This window comes from Schistocerca piceifrons, chromosome 2 (genome assembly GCF_021461385.2).
Source record: "Schistocerca piceifrons isolate TAMUIC-IGC-003096 chromosome 2, iqSchPice1.1, whole genome shotgun sequence".
NCBI lineage: Eukaryota > Metazoa > Arthropoda > Insecta > Orthoptera > Acrididae > Schistocerca > Schistocerca piceifrons.
Window position 1 is genome coordinate 198196753 of NC_060139.1, and position 20653 is coordinate 198217405.

Consider the following 20653-nt stretch of genomic DNA (forward strand, 5'->3'; position numbering starts at 1 on the left):
AACTATCTGCTCTGCAAATGAGCGAGGCTTCGTCAGTGTAGTCGCTAGCAAAGTCGTCCGTACAACTGGGGCGAGTGCTATTCCGTATCTCGAGACCTGCCTTGTGGTGGCGCTCGGTCTGCGATCACACAGTGGCGACACGCGGGTCCGACATGTACTAATGGACCGCGGCCGATTTAAAACTACCACCTAGCAAGTGTGGTGTCTGGCGGTGACACCACATCTTTATTTCAAAAGTGTTAAGTACCAGCAGAATGTTTAAGAGTTGCTAAACGGAAAGTCAGGCGAAACACTTCTTAGATCGTCGGATAGCGCCTAACTTCGTCGCCGAGCGAAGTGCTTCGACTCTAAGATCAGAGCTGGTTCCCCAGTCTTGGAAGACAGACATAATGTCTGCCTTGGTCGGTATCGCTCGAGACCTTAATTATCAATCTCTGGTTCTTTGGACATGTTACTGAAAACAGTTTGATGATAACTAAGCAAGTTTATTTTCTATGAACGCGCAAAGAACTGAGATGATTTGTGATTTCATAAAGTGGAATATAATTGTGCAGTTTCTCGTGTTCTGCCAGTAAAAAGCAAGTGGCATCCCGTACAAACGAACTACGATATCAGTTCCTCGCTAAGAGTTTATTACAGCCTCAAGATAACGGATTCACGACATACGTGCTGTTCTCTGCGCAGGGACAACCACTATAGAAGACTGTAGGTTGGTCAGCATTAATTAGGACTTTTCCATTCCTTTCAGGGCTGTGGAAGCAAATAGGCACCTCACGTGTACTGGTGTGTAATGGCCTCTGCGTCGTCGAATCAAACTCTATGTTCGTTTATTAAAAACTGGGAGGGTGACGTAACAAGCATTGAAAACACATTCCATGACCGATATTGCTGTTTCTGTGGGACTGCATTACCCTTGACAGTGATAGATTGTAACAGGATCAGCTCTGATGTGTTGCAGCTGATTCAGATTAGGCGAAATAGATGGCCAAGAGATCAGCGAGAGCATACTATCATGCTCCTAAAACGAATGTAGCACAATTCAGGCATTGTAACGCGGACAATTATCGTGACGGAATATGCCATTGCAATCGGAGAAGACGTCCAGTATGTCTGCCTGACGAATAAAGGCTCTAAATCGGAGACGACGTGAAGTACTGTCTTCAAAAGGATAGTTAGGTTGAACCTTCACGTTAATGTAAAATGTTGGAGGGGGGGAGGAGTGTTTATAAATTGGACACAGAACCTCCATCAACTGGCAGGCCTAACTTCATTCCGCAATCAAATGAATGCAACTCAACAGCTTGCAAACGTACTTTACCAGCATCACAAACAGTACTTATTGTACATATTCTTCCTCCAAATGGTCACTTACCTGCAACCTCTTGAAGAGCACTACGGAGTACTCGTAGAAATAACCTGTGTCTATATTGCTGATGTTTCTCTCTGTCCTCGCTCGGATACGCACAAATCTTCCAATTTTTGCACAAATGGAAGCTTAAAGACTTACACAGGTGTCTGCTATGATTTGAAGTTCATTCTGAGGGCAATATTCACAGCTACATTCTGTAGATAAAATGATTGTCTCGTATGAGAATGCAGGATTTTCCGGCGAAACACGACGATAAAATTTTCTCGGTTCGACAGCTGAGTCAAGGCTTTGTTCTCCGGCAACGTTTCAGCAACTTTCTTACTTGCCATCTTCAGACGCCTGGAGATGGCATGTAAAAAACTTGCTGAAACGTTGCGGGAGAACAACGCATTGACTCGGCTGCCGACCCGAGAATATTTTATCAAGCTTGTCTCATGTTTTGTACCGATAGTTTCGTTCGTACATGTCATAGTTCGTAATATAAAACCTGTGGAGAGCTCTCTGTTGAATTAACCTAGCGAGGTGGGGCATTCTTGAGGAGGGTAGCTTTAAGGTTCCCTTCCGCCCATCGATCAAGGTGAATGTCGCGATGGTAAGAAAAGGTTTATATATCTCCTCACACTCGTTATATCTGAGTTACGCTTCGCCTAAGAGACGTTGAACACTAATCTTGCCACTGCAGACGCTGTGCGGACGCTGTGACGGAGCCGGCAGCGGGGGAGTGCTTTATACGGTATTATATATGTATGACGTGAGTCCGGCGTCGTGCCCGCCGGACAAAGACTACCGAACCCGGGAGAGACCCGCGCCGGGACTAGCAAGGAGACCCCCGGCTCCCCAGGGCGTGCCTCGTGTACCGAGAGGCATGCGGCGGCGGACACAACATACGTGCACCAAACACGAATGACGTACGGCGTGCCGCCCGACTACCAGATACGTTCCACCCGTCGCGGTATTGTTCTCCGCCTTGAAGAACAATCCCTTCTGTCACAAAATATTTTATGTTGTCCGCGGCAGCCTCGGCCTGCCGGACCTTCGACCCTGCCTCCTTCGCCAGCCACATTGATCATCCCTCTTTGCCTCTATTTTGCTTTTAGGTACAGTGAGCCCCTTTTCTCTGACGTACCCTGTTGTCCGTTTTAAGGATAGCGCTGTGGTGAACAGTGCTTTCCCATCTTTTTAACACTTCAACTATAACTGATCGGGATTGGGTCGGTCCCCAATCACATGCAAAACCACGAGAGACTCTCTTCTCACCTCACCCAGCTACTGACCTGATTATTTCTTACTACTGTTTGGACCAACCGATGTCCATTACGTTTTTAACCTTCCCACTCTTACTATTACGGATCTTCCGGCTAGAGGGCATTGCCTTCGCCAATATTCGGCTTAGCGGTAGCCAGATGTGGATGAGGCTTATCTTCATCTACACTGAAGAGCCAAAGAAACTGATATATCTGCCTAATATCATGTAGGGCCCCATAACCACTCAAAAGTGCCGCAACGCGACGTGGCATGGACTCGACTAATGTCTGAAGTAGTGCTGGCGGCAACTGACATCATGAATCCTGCAGGGATGCCCATAAATCCGTAAGAGTACGAGGGGGTGGAGAAGGGGGTGGAGATCTCTTCTGAACAGCACGTTACAAGACAATCATATATGCTCAATAATATTCATACCTGGGGAGTTTGGTGGCCAGCGGAAGTGTTTAAACTCAGAAGAGTGTTCCTGGAACCACTCTGTAGCAATTCTGGATGTTTGGGGTGTTACATTGTCCTGCTGGAATTGCCCAAGTCCGTTGGAATGCACAATGGACATGAATGGATGCAGATGATCAGACAGGATGCTTACTTTCGTGTCAGCTGTCAGAGTCGTACCTAGACGTACCAGGGGTCCCATATCACTCCAACTGCACACGCCCCACACCGTTACAGAGCCTCCACTAGCTTGAACAGTCCCTTGCTGACATGCAGGGTCCATGGATTCATGAGGTTGTCTCCATCCCTGTACACTCCCGTCCGCTCGATACAATTTGAAACGAGACTCGTGCGACCAGGCAACATGTTGTCAGCCATCATCAGTCCAATGTCGGTGTTGACGGGTCCAGGTGGGGCGTAAAGCTTTGTGTCGTGCAGTCTTTAAACGTACACGAGTGGTCCTTCGGCTCCGAAAGTCCATATCAATTAATTTTCGTTGAATGGTTCACACGCTGTCTCTTATTGAAGGGCCAGCATTGAAATCTGAAGCAATTTGCGAAAGGGTTGCACTTGTGTCACGTTGAACGATTCTCTTCAGTCATCGTCGGTCCTGTTCTGGCAGGAACTTTTTCCGGCCGTAGCGATGTCGGAGATTTGATGTTTTACCTGATTCCTGATATTCACGGCACACCCGTGAAATGGTCGCACGGGAAAATCCCAACTTCATCGCTACCTCGGAGACGCTGTGTCCCATTGCTCGTGCGCCGACTATAACACCACGTTCAACCTCACTTAAATCTTGATAACCTACCATTGTAACAGCAGTAACCAATGTAACAACTGCGCCAGACACTTTTTGTTTTATATGGGCGTTGCCGACCGCAGCGCCGTATTCTGCCTGTTTACATATCTCTGTATTTGAATTCGCATGCCTAAGCCAGTTTCTTAGGCGCTTCAGTGTATATTCTGCAAGCTAGCTTACCGTGTGTGTCGAAGAGTATTTTGAGTACCGGTGTCACTTCCCATTTTGCCATTCAATGGTAAGCCCCCGTGTGGGTTTGAATGTGTCTAATTTTATCCTAATGTTCTTTACGTTATGTGGGAGGAAGCAATATATTGATTGACTCTTCTAGAATTGTACCGTCTCCGAACTATAAGAGTAGACCATACAGTGATGCAGAACGCCTCTCTTGCAACGTCTGCCACTGGAGTTGGTTGAACATGTCCGTGACGTTTCGCTCGTACTAAATTAACCAGAAACAAAACATCCAGCTCTGTTTCGATCTTTTCTCTTGCCTGTATGAATCCTATCTGGTATGCATCCCAGACGGATGAGCAGTATCCAAGTATCGGTCGAACGATGGTTTTGTAAGTTACTTACTTACTTTCTTGATGGACTACATACTCTTACATATTTTATGGACACAACTGCTTCCAGTGATTGTTCCACAATGATGTAATCATACAATAAAGGCTCTTTCTGTCTTTGCATTGGCAAAAATGGTTCAAATGGCTCTGAGCACTATGGGACTCAACTTCTGAGGTCATCAGTCCCCTAGAACTTAGAACTACTTAATCCTAACTAACCTAAGGACATCACACACACATCCATGCCCGAGGCAGGATTCGAACCTGCGACCGTTGCGGTCTCGCGGTTCCAGACTGTAGCGCCTAGAACCGCACGGCCACTACGGCCGGCTTGCATTGGCAGCACGTTACATTTATGTACAGGGTCAATTGCCACTCCTTGCACCAAGCGTCGTTCCTGTGCAATTCTTCCTTCATTTCCCTTCAATTTCCTCACGTTGTGGCTTCTCTGCATACAACAGCATAATCCGCGAAAAACCTCATGTAACTCCCGATGTCATAAATTGGGTCACTTACGCACAGTGCGAACTTTAAGATGTGGTAATATTGACCAAAACAAGAAAAAAGTGCACGAAACATGGGCATACTTCAAAAGCTATAGAAAAGATGTATTTCACAGTAACGAACCTGAACAAGTTGTCATAGCTTTTAAGTTATGCACTTTAGATGCACGTTTACTGGATTTTTTTTTTTTACTTAGTGGCCGAGCGGTTCTAGGCGCCTCAGTCCGGAACCGCGCGACTGCTACGGTGCCAGGTTCGAATTCTGCCTCGGGCACGGATGTGTGTGACGTCCTTAGGTTAGTTAGGTTGAAGTAGTTTTAAGAGACTGATGACCTCAGATGTTAAGTCCCATAGTGCTCAGAGCCATTTGAACCATTTTTTTTTGTTCATATTTTGGTTCACACTACCACCTATGAAATTTTGCCAATGGAGTTGTCGTTCACTCTAAGTATAGTGAAAATTAATGGTCCCATAACGCACTCGCAGATGAGTCGTGGGAGCCCTTCATCTGCTCTGATCTACGTTCCGGCCCGAACCATATATCGTTACTGTTCTTTGAATTATTTCTCAGCTCTGGCATGAGTATTTCTGTCAGTCCTCAGTTTTACCAGTCCTACGTACTGCCACAGTGCGCTGTAGTCACTAAACAGTCTCTGGACAGAGAGACTAACATCTTCGCTGTTCATTCGCTTAACGACTAACAAGCCAACGAATCACTCACGGTTGCTTGGTGAGACGCCGTAGACGTGTTACAGCTACCGCAGTAGAAACACTGCCAGCTTGTAGCATGGAACATTACTTCAGTGAGGGGAAATATTTTTAAGCAGTTTTATACAAGATAGCGATTAATTCCAGCTGTCACTGAACAAACTTCTGTATTAATCGGTGAGTCGTTCTCTCACAAGGGAGTGCTGAAACCTTATGATCGCTCCTCGCCGCTAGGCTGGATATTGGTTGGTGGCACTGGGGACACGCTAAGCGGTAATGGAATTAAGCGGAGAAGAGACGAATTGGGACTCATTCGGGATGCTAATGGGAAATCCTCTGACCTAATGGAGTTTGACGAAAGATTGCTATGTCCGGCGCCTGGGAACGAACATCTACATCTACATTTATACTCTGCAAGCCACCCAACGGTGTGTGGCGGAGGGCACTTTACGTGCCACTGTCATTACCTCCCTTTCCTGTTCCAGTCGGGTATGCTTCGCGGGAAGAACGACTGCCGGAAAGCCTCCGTTCCCGCTCGAATCTCTCTAATTTTACATTCGTGATCTCCTCGGGAGCTATAAGTAGGGGAAGCAATATATTCGATACCTCATCCAGAATCGCACCCTCTCGAAACCTGGACAGCAAGCTACACCGCGATGCAGAGCGCCTCTCTTGCAGAGTCTGCCACTCGAGTTTGCTAAACATCTCCGTAACGCTATCACGCTTACCAAATAACCCTGTGACGAAACGCGCCGTTCTTCTTTGGATCTTCTCTATCTCCTCTGTCAACCCGACCTGGTACGGATCCCTCACTGATAAGCAATACTCAAGTATAGGTCGAACGAGTGTTTTGTAAGCCACCTCCTTTGTTGATGGACTACATTTTCTAAGGACTCTCCCAATGAATCTCAACCTGGCACCCGCGTTACCAACAATTAATTTTATATGATCATATCACTTTAAATCGTTCCGTACACATACTCCCAGATATTTCCGCTATCATATAATCATACAATAAAGGTTCTTTCTTTCTAAGTATTCGCAATACATTACATTTGTTTATGTTAAGGGTCAGTTGCCACTCCCTGCACCAAGTGCCTATCCGCTGCAGATCTTCCTGCATTTCGCTGCAGTTTTCTAATGCTGCAACTTCTCTGTATACTACAGCATCATCCGCGAAAAGCCGCATGAAACTGCAGAACTAGTTGGTTGTTGGCGTGCTAGTGGTGAGAACATCTACGCAGAATGGTTGACGAGGGGCAAACCACAAGTAAACGTGAAGTTGTTGGACGTCCATGCTTCATCTTAGAACATGGAGGTCGGAGTGCTTACTCGCTCTGTAAAGCAGTGTAGGCGGCAGAGTACAATACTGCAGCGGGCACAAGTGTGCATGTTCCCTTGGTGTCCCAACGATGCTGTCAGTTATGGCTGCAGTGGACACAAATAATCGAGATTGGATCATTATCAATGGAAACTTGTCACCTGGTCACGTTTCTTGATGGTAGAACTCGAATACGCCGTTATACATGAGAACGGCTGCTCGAAATATGTACTGCACCACGGACGAAAGGCGGTGGTATAGAGACGTTCACCTGGACTTTCTTGGGACATGTAATAATCGAAGGCATGATGAAAGCTTTGGACTTCGTGAAATCATTATGTAGCAGATGCAGCTCTAGTGACAGACTCTACAACTGTTAACCGTGGTGTAATTTACTGTCAAACGTCCGAGAACTTATGTTGTTAGAAGAGAAGATGCTGCTCTAGTTAACCCCCGTATGGTGTCCGTAGGGAAACAGAGTCGAGCCTCGTACTGTAGACTGCCGGACACGGTCAGAACGAGCAGTAAAGAGGCCACATGCAGCTCTGTAGAGAACCGAATAATGCGGTCTGAATGCGCCATTCAGAGTCGGCAGATCGTGGCGTGCGACACTGTAGCCACGGTATTGTGTCCGGCGGACCTAATGCCGGGCAGCGCAGTTCCGTTCTGCTTCACGGAGGATTTCCAGCCCAGCTCTGTGACTGCCTGGCCTGGGGCTGTCCGCTTCCTGCTGTAACACTGACATAATTCTGACCGCGCTCCACATTCCCTCTCTCACTTGCCAAGCTAGATAAAAAAAAAGTTTTGCGTCTCCTTACTTCTTCTGCACGCATCATTACTTCCGACTCAAACACACTGGTGCTCTGCAACGTGCTCCCTTATTGGCACCAAAGTTAGTAAGAAGTTCTTGTGGTGGAGTGTTCCATTCCTCGTCCAGCGCGGTTGACAACTGCCGGATGGTCATTGGTGCATGTGGACGTGCTGCAATAAGCCTCCCCAACGCATCCCACAAGTCATCGATTCTATTTAAACTGGAGGAAAGGGCAGGCCAGTCCATTAAATGAATATACTCGTTTTAGCGTATTTTTGTGAGGGCCCACAGGCTCAGCGTGCTTTGAAGATGAAAACAAGGTCCAAGTAGGCTGTGTTCTTTTTATTATCCATGCAGTTGGCAAATTTCAACAGTGGGCTATTTTCAAGCACATGATCCGAGGTTGAAATTGGCCAGTTGCATGGGTCTTAAAAAGAATACAGCCTACTCGTCCTCCGAAAGAAAAAAAAAACTGGTGCGTGAAAAAGGCCGATTTCAGGCAGGTGCAATTTTTGTGCAACCGCGAATAACAAACATTTCCGTTCCGTAATCTGAAGAACCGTTTCAGGGGCGGATTCTTAACACTTTTATGGATCCAAAAACGAAATTTAAAAAATCAGTTTTTTGAACCAAAAGGTTGTAAACCACACCTTAATAATGTTTGCGAGTTTTCCTTGAAAATTTGGTTATTTATGAAGAAAAATACATTATATAACGAACAAATATTGGTGACTAATTCTTTCTGTAGTTAAAAATGCATGAACAAATCACAAAGAGTGGTGACATGTAGTCATAATGATGTGTATTAAATATGGTGAAGATGTAGGCCTTCGGTGCTATGGATCAGTCTCCATTGCTTCAAAATCTGAAAATACAAGCTTTCGCCTTCCAACCTACACCAATAGAGGTCTGTCACCGAAAGCAATGGAAGTGGTTTGATTGGAGGGGCGGGGATTGCCTTACTGTAATGCCACACTTAATGCCTCTTGGGAAGAAATAAATGGCACGAGTTACTCCAAAGCGACAAGGAGGGTAACCACGTGTGTACTGAGGCACACGATGAAAACGGCTGTGGCGCTTACGTCACAGTATGCACTGGTCCTACTGGTATTACAAATGCCAGCAGCTCTCTGCGACGGGGAGCGAGTAACTATTTCAGACGAGTTTAACATTCCGTATGTATGCAAGCACTCGATAGCAGACGACAAAGTTAAGGCTTTTAGTGGGAACCTTTACAAACACATATTGATTTCCCCTGCGCCTGCACAGAACTGAGCTTTCGCGAAGTGTGGCGGAAAAGCCGACTAGTGTGACTTAACAAGTTCGTTACGAGGCCCGTATATCTCGTGGGCCCCTGTGTACGAACATTGCACTTTTCACAGGTGACCAGATCGGTAAAAGTCATGAAGTATAGCGCACTGTTTTAGGACCCGTTGACCCCTCTGACCCGATGACAAAGACTGACTGGGATGACAGGTGGATTTCCCTGTCGCTGTCAGCGAGAGACGCCCTGAAAGCTCGCTAAAAGAACGCTCTTTCTCTAACGCGACGGACTATTCTCTCTGGCCAGCCCCTAACAACGTCCCTTTTATGCGGATGGGGTTTCCCGTCCCTGCATCTGCCACAGTCCTGCGGCTTGCGTGAATGCCCAGCTGCAGTATTTTGTAGTCCTTCCTGCCCCACCAACACAGGACGGACCCAGATTTCTGACAAAGCCGTGCTTGGCTTAGTTCCCCCCAGACCTGCTACCTGTTCATCAAGCCCTTTGTCCTAGGCGATTCTGGTCTTTTATGGACGAGCTCTCTTTTAATGTGATGCGTCAATTATCTGTCCGTTATTATTGCTTTTCCATTTTCAGCTAAGGGCACTTCTTCAACAGAAGCGTTTCGTTTTTATTTACAAAGAATGTACTGTAAAATGGTATACATAATGTTTTTACATTATGCCATTAGTAGATAAAAACATTTTTCTTTATATATTTGGCGTACAATTTTTTCGCGGTGTTTATTCCCCCTTTTTACGTTTTCTGAAGTCCCCTGCCGTTTCCGTCGTTGTTTGCTGAGATTGAAGTCGGGAAACCTAGTTTCACTTTCGCTTTCCGCGATTTTTTGGTTTTTATCAACCCGCTTTTTCTTTTGCTACATTTGCATTTTTTAAACTTCGCTGCACTCTGGTAAAGCTTTACAAAGGTTGTCTTAATAGAGTTGTTACTGCACTTTCACCTGTTCCGCACCCAGCACCGTGTTTGTGAGTGTTCATTTGTTTTCCGGAGTAGGTTGTGAGTACTGCTAAGCTTGTGAATACCTTTCCTTTTGCTATAGTTTCGGTTGACGGATTTGCCAGCTCATGCTCTATAAGATAGGGACGGAGGGCACTTTTTATTGCAGTATACTGCAATTCCCCCGATAAAATTTCGCAAGTTGTTCAGAGACATTCTCAGAAGATTTTCGTAAAAGGTCCTATCGTCTCCAGTGGATCCATGCTGAGTAATTCTATTTCGTTTTGGTTCCTACCCCATTTCTCTTTGTACCTATATTGCACTGAAGATACCTGTACACCAGTGCGCTGTGTGTGTGGTTTGGGAGAAAAACTCGTTTCAACCGTATAGTTATGAAAATATCGTTCTCGTTTGTGTGAACACGAATTATTCTTTAATATTGATGCATGTTTCGGTAAAATTCCACCATCGTTAGTGGTCTCATTTTCTGTCAAATAACATGTTTTTCATAGTACATAAACTTTCAGTATTATGGCATGTGTAATCGTAATATTATTAATAAGCTATATGCCTTAACACCATTACTGATGTTTGTGTGGCTGTTTGATATTTCCAGTACAGCTGATATTCTGCTACTATTTGTCATCAGCAGTTAAGCAGTATTTCTCAATAGTATATTGCCTAATGGCCTACCAAAAGTCAAGAAGCGTTTATAATTGTGAATACCATTTTGATCTATCATTAGTCTTCATTGATATTTTACTGACTTAAAGATTAAGGATGGTTAATCTACTGTCCTTCCTCGTCAGAGTCTGAAACAAAAAGATTGAAAAAATAATAAATAAAGTTACTCGCAAATGAAATCAACATTTCGGTAAACACATATCCAAACATTGCATTTCAGTCATACATCACAAACATGGACTTGGAATTTTTTCCGTTATCTCGCAGATGATGGATGCACTTGTATCATTGTCTTAATTAATATTAATAAGAAAATTGTTGTGTGGATATTACATGTATCGGCATATTTCGACCTTAACTGTGATACTTCAGAATCGTTATGAAAGAAATTATCGAAAAATAAGTTGAGTGGTGCTCTCAGATTTTGCAGGAAGCTATCCAGCACGACGGTGCGAGTATTATTTCACTGGGAATAAGAACTTTTTCTGACTTCCAGTACATGTTTGTAAAGCTGATAGCATCTTACGCTGTTTTTGTATTTAGTCCAAGTCAATGTCCTCACAGCTGTATTTTTTTATCTCATGATCAAATTCTTACAAAATGAAATGACACCACAGACCATCCCACTGATATTCACGTTGTCTTCACTCATGTCTACGCTGGCCATCAGAGCTCAGTTTGTAAGGGGGACTCATCACTGAACACAATTCTTGTCCAGTCAATGTGATTCCAGGCCGAAGACGCGTCTAGAGACGGCCCGGACAGCAGTTGACTATCAACTTGACTGACGCCCGCCATACGGCTCGACAACCATGACTGATAGTGTGGGGTGCCATTTCTTTTCATAGCAGCACCATTTGGTTGACACCTGCGGCACCCTTACAGCATAGAAGTACGTCGACGATACTCTACGCTCGTTTTGTTGCCCTTCGTGGCAAGCCATCCATTGCTTACAATTCAGCAAGATAATGTCCGTCCCCTCATGGCGTGAGTATCTGCTGCTTTTCTTCGTGCTTGCCAAATCCTATCTTGGCCACCAAGATCGCCAGATCTCTCCCTGACTGAGAACGTATGGAGGATTATGGACAGGGTCTCCAAGCAGCTCGGGATTTTTGACAGTCTAATACGTCCGTTGGACACAATTAGGCACGATATCCTTCAGCAGAGCAGCCAAGACCTCTCTCAATCAATGACAAGCCGAATAACTGCTTGCACACGAACCAGAGGTAGACTAAAGCGTTGTTATGTTGCTCAATTGGTGAAGCTCTTTCTCTTGAATAAATCCATTTTTTAAAAATTGTAATCACTTTAATCACTTGTTTGTCTGTACATCTACACTACTGCCCATTAAAATTGCTACACCAAGAAGAAATGCAGACGATAAACGGGTATTCATTGGACTAATATATTATACTAGAACTGACATGTGATTACATTTTCACGCAATTTGGGTGCATAGATCCTGAGAAATCAGTACCCAGAACAACCACCTCTGGCCGTAATAACGGCCTTGATACGCCTGGGCATTGAGTCAAACAGATCTTGGATGGCGTGTACAGGTACAGCTGCCCATGCAGCTTCAACACGATACCACAGTTCATCCAGAGTAGTGACTTGCGTATTGTGACAAGTCAGTTGCTCGGCCACCACTGACCAGACGTTTTCAATTGGTGAGAGATCTGGAGAATGTGCTGGCCAGGGCAGCAGTCGAACATTTTCTGTATCCATAAAGGCCCGCACAGGACCAGCAACATGCGGTCGTGCATTACCCTGCTTAAATGTAAGGTTTCGCAGGGATCGAATGAAGGGTAGAGCCACGGGTCGTAACACATCTGAAATGTAACGTCCACTGTTCAAAGTGCCGGCAACGCGAACAAGAGGTGACCGAGACGTGTAACCAATGGCACCCCATACCATGACGCCGGGTGATACGCCAGTATGGCGATGACGCCTACATGTCTCCAATGTGCGTTCACTGCGATGTCGGCAAACACGGATGCGTCCATCATGATGCAGTAAACAGAACCTGCATTCATCCGAATACATGACGTTTTTCCATTCGTGCACCCAGGTTCGTCGTTGAGTACACCATCGCAGGCGCTCTTGTCTGTGATGCAGCCTGAAGGGTAACCGCAGCCGTGGACTTCGAGCTGATAGTCCATGCTGCTGCAAACGCCGTCGAACTGTTCGTGCAGATGGTTGTTGTCTTGCAAACGTCCCCATCTGTTGACCCAGAGATCGAGACGTGGCTGCACGATCCGTTACAGCCATGTGGATAAGATGCCTGTCATCCCGACTGCTAGTGATACGAGGCCGTTGGGATCCAGCACGGCGTTCCTTATTACCCTCCTGAACCCACCGATTCCATATTCTGCTAACAGTCATTGGATCTCGACCAATGTGAGCAGCAATGTCGCGATACGATAAACCGCAATCGCGATAGGCTACAACCCGACCTTTATCGAAGTCGGAAACGTGATGGTACGTATGTCTGCTGCTTACACAAAGCACCACAACAACGTTTCACCAGGCAACGCCGGTCAACTGTTGTTTGTTTATGAGAAGTCGGTTGGAAACTTTGCTCATGTCAGCCCGTTGTAGGCGCCTCCACCGGCGCCAGCCTTGTGTGAATGCTCTGAAAAGCTAATCATTTGCATATCACAGCATCTTCTTCCTGTCGGCTAAATTTCGCGTCTGTAGCACGTCGTCTTCGTGGTGTAGCAATTTTAATGGTTTGTAGTGTACATCACATTTAGCGATTTCCGTCGCAGTCGAATAATTCCTTCGTGGTGTATCGTTTTTTTTTTTTTTTTTTTTTAGTTAATTTCTTTCAGTGCACGTTGTAGTATATAAATGTCAAAATAAAATACAGCTGTATTGAAACTGACTTTCATTGGAAATATTCCCTGATGTCTTTAACACATGTTCCGCTTGTCAGTGTCCTCTGTACAGGCTTTTCCTCGTAGATTCTGTGGAGAACCTGGTCACTTCTTATCAGTGAATCTTTCAAGATCTTTCAGTAACATCACATCTCGACCTCTGAGATCCTCTACTTTTCCTTACTCCTGCAACCAGCACGCAGATTCCGGCAGGGTAACTGAGTGGAGCACTTGTCTGTGGTTGCAGGTGCAGAGGCTGGCGCAGTATGAGCAGTACCTGGCCGACTACCTGGCAGAGACGCGCGCCGATCACGCCGACCATGAGCAGCTCGTCAGGGCCTCCGCCAAGGCCAAGCAGGTGGGTCCATCTCGCACTCTGCTCGCGCTACTGTGCCGCGCCACCTGTTGCTCGCATATGCCGTTCGCAGATTGATAATGGCCCATTTTCAACTCGGCGTGAAATATAATCAGAGTTGAGGTCATAAATAGCACCGGACCTGATCAAATTACCAGACAGTTCAATGAAGAGAGTCAACATTCGTTTGAGCAGTTACCAGACAACAGGCTGTACTGCGCATGCGCAGCTACCATGACGAGGCAGCCCGTGCTTGGTGCTTGCTCTGCTCATACGCTTTTCGTCGCATTTCTGGTGGAATTTCGTGCGTGGTGGGGCATCACGTGACCATGTGCAGCCCTGCGGCATGTTGTTGAGAGGACGTACAGAGGTGTACTTAGAGCAATTGTTTTATCATATCCCACCCAGATAAAGGATGCAAATAAGGAAGCAGTTCTTGGCAAAATATCATTTCAAAATTAGACTCCACAGCTCGAAGTAATTCGTACTCTGCAATGTTGCTATGTAGCATTTCCAACAGGTTTACATCTATACAGCACAGCAAAAAGCTAGTAGGATGGAATACAAATTTCTTGCAAAAAAAAATAAAGATTCTTGTGTAGCTTACACCAGAATAAAGGACAATAAATTTCATGAATATTTCAAAATGTGTAAAAAATTAACAAGGTTGTCTGTGAGGCAAAGAAACTGTACAACTGACAGTTTATATTCTACTCTAGGAATAAATATGAAGCCATGTGGGGAGTTAAAACGATAAAACACGGTATGCTGTCTGTCTACAATTTAGCATAAATGGCATTCCAGAAATTTAAGACGTAAACACAAATTAAGAAATAAGTTCAGGCCTAGAGGACGTACTAGACAAGTGCCTTGTGATCGAGAAACACTTTTACAGAAGGCAGATTTGTAAAATTCTGCTACAGCTGTCATTATATTTGAAACAAAATATTTAGTTCCAAACTACTGACCAAACTTGCCTACTTAGTCAGCTTCAAGTAAATGTTTACGTATGTTCGTACGTATATAGCATTACGAGATCTTACAGTGTCATAAAAGGAACAGGACATCAGAGACTACTCCAGCAGCATCTGAATTTCGTGAACCACACTAAAATGCTTCATTCCGTTCTAATTACACATTTCTATGTCCAGATGCCCTCTGAAGTACATGATATTCAGCTTTTCTATGTGGTTTTCGTGATACCGATTTTCTTGGAGGTCCAGTACTGTATTGTCATGTTTGGTTCTTTATTATGGAATAACGTCATTTGTTCCAGAAAATGAAAATTTGCACTTGAAATTGAACGAAATTGAAAGTAGTCTATAGTGCGGAATGGAACACTACGTTTCAAATAAACTGCCTCAGCGGAAAAAATTAATAGAAGCAAATTTCTCTACAAAACTGACAGAAATAGCTTCATTAAGACATTAATGGTTGATTGCTAATAACGTGGAAATAATATTAAATCAGGAAACTGAAACTACTAACTTATTTTGGTCTTGCATGGTTATGAGAATGTATATTAATTGACTTGATGGCTCCCGGCCACAGAGACCTGTTTTGTTTTCATTTGACGTGGGAGCTGTAAACGAAGAGACCAGCAACATCACGAAACATATACACGGGTCACGTGGAGAAAGACTCCCCCACTATAACTCAGCTTGCTCTGCGCATGCGCGAAACTGGCAGCTTGGCCGCGCCGGCAAAATTTTTCCGGGTAGCTTCTGGCTACTTGCTGCTACCGCTCAAACGGCAAACAGCCACGCTTCAAAAGTAGCCAGGAGCGGGGGGAAGGCACTGCTGATACGCGGATTCAGGTCTGCGCATGCGCACGAGCCCTGTATACACGAGCCCTGTATACAAATGAACTCTGCAAGCTACTGCAGAGTGGAGGATTTTTCTTTCCTGAAAAAGGAAAAAGGACTATCTACAGGGTGATCCAAAAACAGAGGCCACAATTTCAGATGGGTGTTCTCCATATGTAGACAACAAAAAAAGTTCAGTACAACAAGTGTCCGGAAATGCTTGGTTTTGAGTTATGGCTTTCGAAACAGTGAGATTCACGGAAATGTTTTTCTTCTCGAAGGTAATTGCCTTTACAGGTGGTGTTCTAAATGTCCACCTCCTCCTTGAATGCAGGCCTCACATCGATTTCTCATGGCCCTCATAACAGGATTCCAAACTCCAGGAGTATTGCGTATTTCCTCACAACCTGACACATTTCGATTCCGAAGGGATTTCATGACAGGCACTGAAGACGAATACGGCAATGATTTTAGATCGCCCCGCAAGTGGAAATGGAAATCAGGCGAGCGTGGTGGCCAAGAAATTAGGCCACCTGTGTCTATCCGTCGATGAGGAAACATCCAAGTACTGATGAGCTGTGTGACTGAATTGTACAGGAGGGCCGTCGTGCAAGAAGTGAGCTCGTTGACAAATGGTCCACAGTCATTCAGACAAATCATTGAAAGTATCCCCAACAGCGGCGAGGGGAGGGGGGGGGGGAGCACCTCATATTAATGTTCACTAACAAGTGTCCTGACACTTTTCATCAGATAGTGTATGTAGTGTAGTACGAGGGATACCCAAAAAAATCGGACTTATTTTCTTAAAAGCTATATATTTTGAAACTGTTTACAAAAGAACTTTATCCCCTTCGAAATACTGTCCATTACAGCTAACACATTTTTTCCACCGGTGCTTCCACTGTTCGAAACATTTTTTGTCGTCATACTTAAAAATGGCTTCTCGTTTATTTTCTTGACGTCTTCAGTGTTGTCAAATCGGTGTACTTTCATGCCCCTTTTCATGCGTGGAAATAAGGAAAAGTTGCACGGTGTCAGGTCAGGCGAGTACGGTGCGTCTGGCGGTGGAACCATGTCGTTTTTAGCCGGAAACTGTCTAACAGAGATGGCTGTGTGTGGAGGTGTGTTGTCGTGGTGGAAGAACCAGTCCCCTGTCTGCCACAAATGTTTTTTTTATTTTTTTATTTTTTTTTTTTTTTTGTTTTTACGAAAGCTGTTGCGCAATCTTCTTAAAACTTCCACGTAAAAGGTTTGATTGGCGGTCTAACCTGGAGGAACAAACTCCGAATGAACTATGCCCTTGGCATCAAAAAAGCAAATTAGCATTGTTTTGATGCTTTTTTATTTGACGACATGTTTTTGAACGAGGTGACGATGACGTCTTCCATTGTATTGACTGTTGCTTTGTTTTTGGGTCGTAACTATAGCACCATGACTCATCACCGTAATGACCTTTGACAGAAAATCTGGATCAGTTTCACGCTGTTGTTTCAAAGCACATGTTTCAACTCGACTTCCTTTTGATTGTCACATCGAAGATAACCCACTAATCTCTGACAGCTGATCGGTTGTCTGTCGACGGTCCGTGAGCGCAAGCTCTCGAATTTGTTCAATATTTTCGTCGATTTGGGCAGCTGATGGACGTCCAGAATGAGGTTTGTCGTCACTCGACATGTCGCCACCTCTGAATAGAGCAAACCATACGTACACGTGAATGTTTTCCATAGCGTCACCTCGGTAACCTGTTTTCAATATTAAAACGGTTTCAGCAGCATTTTTGCCGGGTAAAAGCAAAAAGCCTCAGCTGCACCTTGTTCACTTAAACTTGCCATCTTAAGGAAGGAAACAAGAACAAAACAGTGTTAGCAAAAACAATCACTGCGGATGAACAGAACAAGCCAGGTCGACAACACAGGCGCCGTTTTTTTTATTTTTTTATTTTTTACTTCCACGCAGATGTCGATGACTGCATGATCGGCCATGTGGATGGTTTATAACACTAAACTCGTTTGCTGAGACACAAACTAGTGTTACCCCCTGGGAGGATTTTTAGTTTTGACCGTACGTTTGTCTAACGGATAAAGTATCGGACAGTAATTTCGATATATAATGTAATTAATAGAAAACTAAACAGGCTTTACTCTGGGGTAATAAAAGTAGAAAATTTCATACGAATGAAACAATACACGGTCGCCAGCCTAATTAGGCAAATTAATTTGAAACATTATCTTCAAGGAAATTGGATATTAGTAGTTGTTGTGACTTTCTTTAAGATTCCCTTTGACTGGTACACTGGATACACATGACTACAGGCCGATCTAAATTTTGGGTAGCAGTAGTTACCATTAATGCACAAGCCAGTAATCATAGAAAGCAATATAGTGCCCCACTCATAATAATACAGTTACAATCACTATCATTACGTGATTCAGTGATGTTACTACAGAAAACACTGAACTGAATTTGTGCATGAAAAGATTTCTGACTTAACTGACATATAAATACCATAAATAAAATTAAATAATACTACATTTACACTTCTTATACTCACATTTAAGGAAAAGTATCAGATTTCTTTAGTAGCAACAATATTTCACATATATTCCTAATATGAAAAGAATATGGTGGGTACCCATAAACTGATACTGTCTCTCTAGGCAAACTCTGTGATTATTTCAGAAGCAAAGTTCAATTCCACCAAAATTAATTCTTACTCCCACTTGGAATAATTTATGTTTTCATCCTTCAAAACAAATTACTCAACACTGAACTCGATTAACCTAAACAGAATTATTCATGATAGCAATAAAAGCTAAATTACGTTTCAAGTAAATTTAAGAGTTTTTTTCATCACCTGTCAAGCAGGTATTTTAGACAATAACATTTACACTCTCTGCCACTGAATTTTTGCACATTTAATACACAGAGTCAAATTACTATTTTGTTAGAACAGGCTACTCGGTTTTCTGCACACTTAGGGAGGGGATCCTGCATCGGTTCATCATTAGGATAAAGTTCAGTTTCAAAACACAAGTTTATAGCACTTGGATTATTATTGGAAACACTCACAGAAACTATCTGCTCCATGCTATAATACATATCTGTGTGCCTGAGGCCTCTAGGCGCTACAGTCTGGAACCGAGCGACCGTTCCGGTCGCAGGTTCGAATCCTGCCTCGGGCATGGATGTGTGTGATGTCCTTAGGTTAGTTAGGTTTAAGTAGATCTAAGTTCTAGGGGACTGATGACCTAAGATGTTAAGTTCCATAGTGCTCAGAGCCATTTGAATCAAGAACCATTCCTTATTGCCAAGAGCACCATGCAACAGCCAAATCCACATCCGAGGCAAAATTCCAGACAAAACGGCATCCAAATGCCTCCCTTGGCACCCTCAATGTGTACTGTACAACGGCTAGCCACTGACTGCGCACCGTTCACACCAAGTAGTCGCCCAGTACGACCGCCAAAACCACCTTTTACCTCGCGCCAAGCTACTTCCGTTGAGGAGGCACTTCCCTACAGCTTTTATATTTCACAATACAAGGTCCCTAAGAATGAACCAGCTTCCAATATATTTTTCTTTAGGAACATAGATATACTATATAATTTCATTATTTTTAAATATCATTTAGCTTTTACGATATTGAAACATCCCCTTAGAAAAACTGATGAATTACTGTGCTGATAAACCCCTTACGTTATTTGATTTTCAAACAGCTGAGCAAAACTGATCGTACTCAGACATTTCTCTCTTTGCTTATTCTGATCATCACTAAACTGACACACAATGTTCTTAGCGCAACGCAATCTGGCTTTCAATAATCCCTACAAAAGAATGGCCCTGACTAACAATAACCTCTACCTTTCATGAATCACTTACCTCACAAAAATCTTTGTTACTCGAACTACTGCAATAGACTGACAGCTAAATAAAAGATTCTAACTATTGAAGGCACTGATTACTGATAGCCATAGTTAGCAAATGAAAGATTTTGATAGAGAACAAACAATGTATTTACCTTAATAATGTTCACAAGTCATTTATATATTAGTTCATGCCATCCAATCTTACAAATTTACTCTTTCTGATGGACACACGCCCAGATCATCCGCTCTCAAAACTCCGCCATCTCTCCCCCCACGTCCACCACTGCTGGCGGCTCACCTCCAACTGTGCAACGCTACGCGCTGTTCACATCCAGCTGCCCAACACTACAATAGCGAATATTCCAACAATACAAACCAGCCACAGACTGCACACAGCACAGCCAGTGATTCTCATACGGAGCGCTACGTGACGTTACCAACATAAAAACCTAAACAGTCTAATTACAGTATGTATTACAAACTTCAACTATCTTGTCACAAATCAACGACCTTAACTAACAAAGAACAAACACTTCATAATCACAGATACATAGTTGCATAGAATAAATCTATTTCTAATCGATATGGGTGTTACAAGTTCATTAGTTGTTTCTCTGCTACAATGGCGGTCTTTGGAAACCAGTTGTGTCGTAATTAAATGATGGACTCGTGGCTGGACGCGTTACACAAAATTTCAGAACTCGTTGTAGCCTTCAGATAATGCCACATGAGCCTGTACGGTTGCTCGCGGCACGCACCTGCCTCCGCTGCCCTGGAGGTGAGCTGAGGAGCGGGGAGGCGTGTCGCGTGTTACCGTGGGCGGCGCTGGCGCTGACTCCGCGGCGTCTCTGGTTGCCCGGCGATTCCCACGGCGACGCTACCGCCTGTCAGCAGTCGTCGCCTTGGCGCCTGCGGCCAGCTCTGTGCCCACAAAGTTCCCCGCACCGAGTGTTCCATCAATCCGATCTGCTCCTTGCTAATCCCCAGACCTAAACGTTGTGTACAGTTTGATTACGACAATTCTGTACCCGATCCGCTCCAGCTTGTACAGCGGTTCTGCGTCCACAC

The 20653-nt window shown here is 44.3% G+C and overlaps 1 protein-coding gene across 3 annotated transcripts in view; it reads left to right on the forward strand.

Moving 5' to 3' along the window:
* The window catches only part of LOC124775916, a 394798-nt gene that overhangs the window by 271658 nt on the left and 102487 nt on the right, over window positions 1–20653 (forward strand). For all 3 annotated transcript variants that reach the window (XM_047250760.1, XM_047250757.1, XM_047250759.1), the window contains exon 2: window positions 13807–13917. Coding sequence is in view for 2 of the 3 variants with exons in the window: in XM_047250757.1 (XP_047106713.1) it covers window positions 13807–13917 (111 nt within the window). In the remaining variant the exon portion in view is untranslated. The remainder of the gene's footprint in view (window positions 1–13806; window positions 13918–20653) is intronic.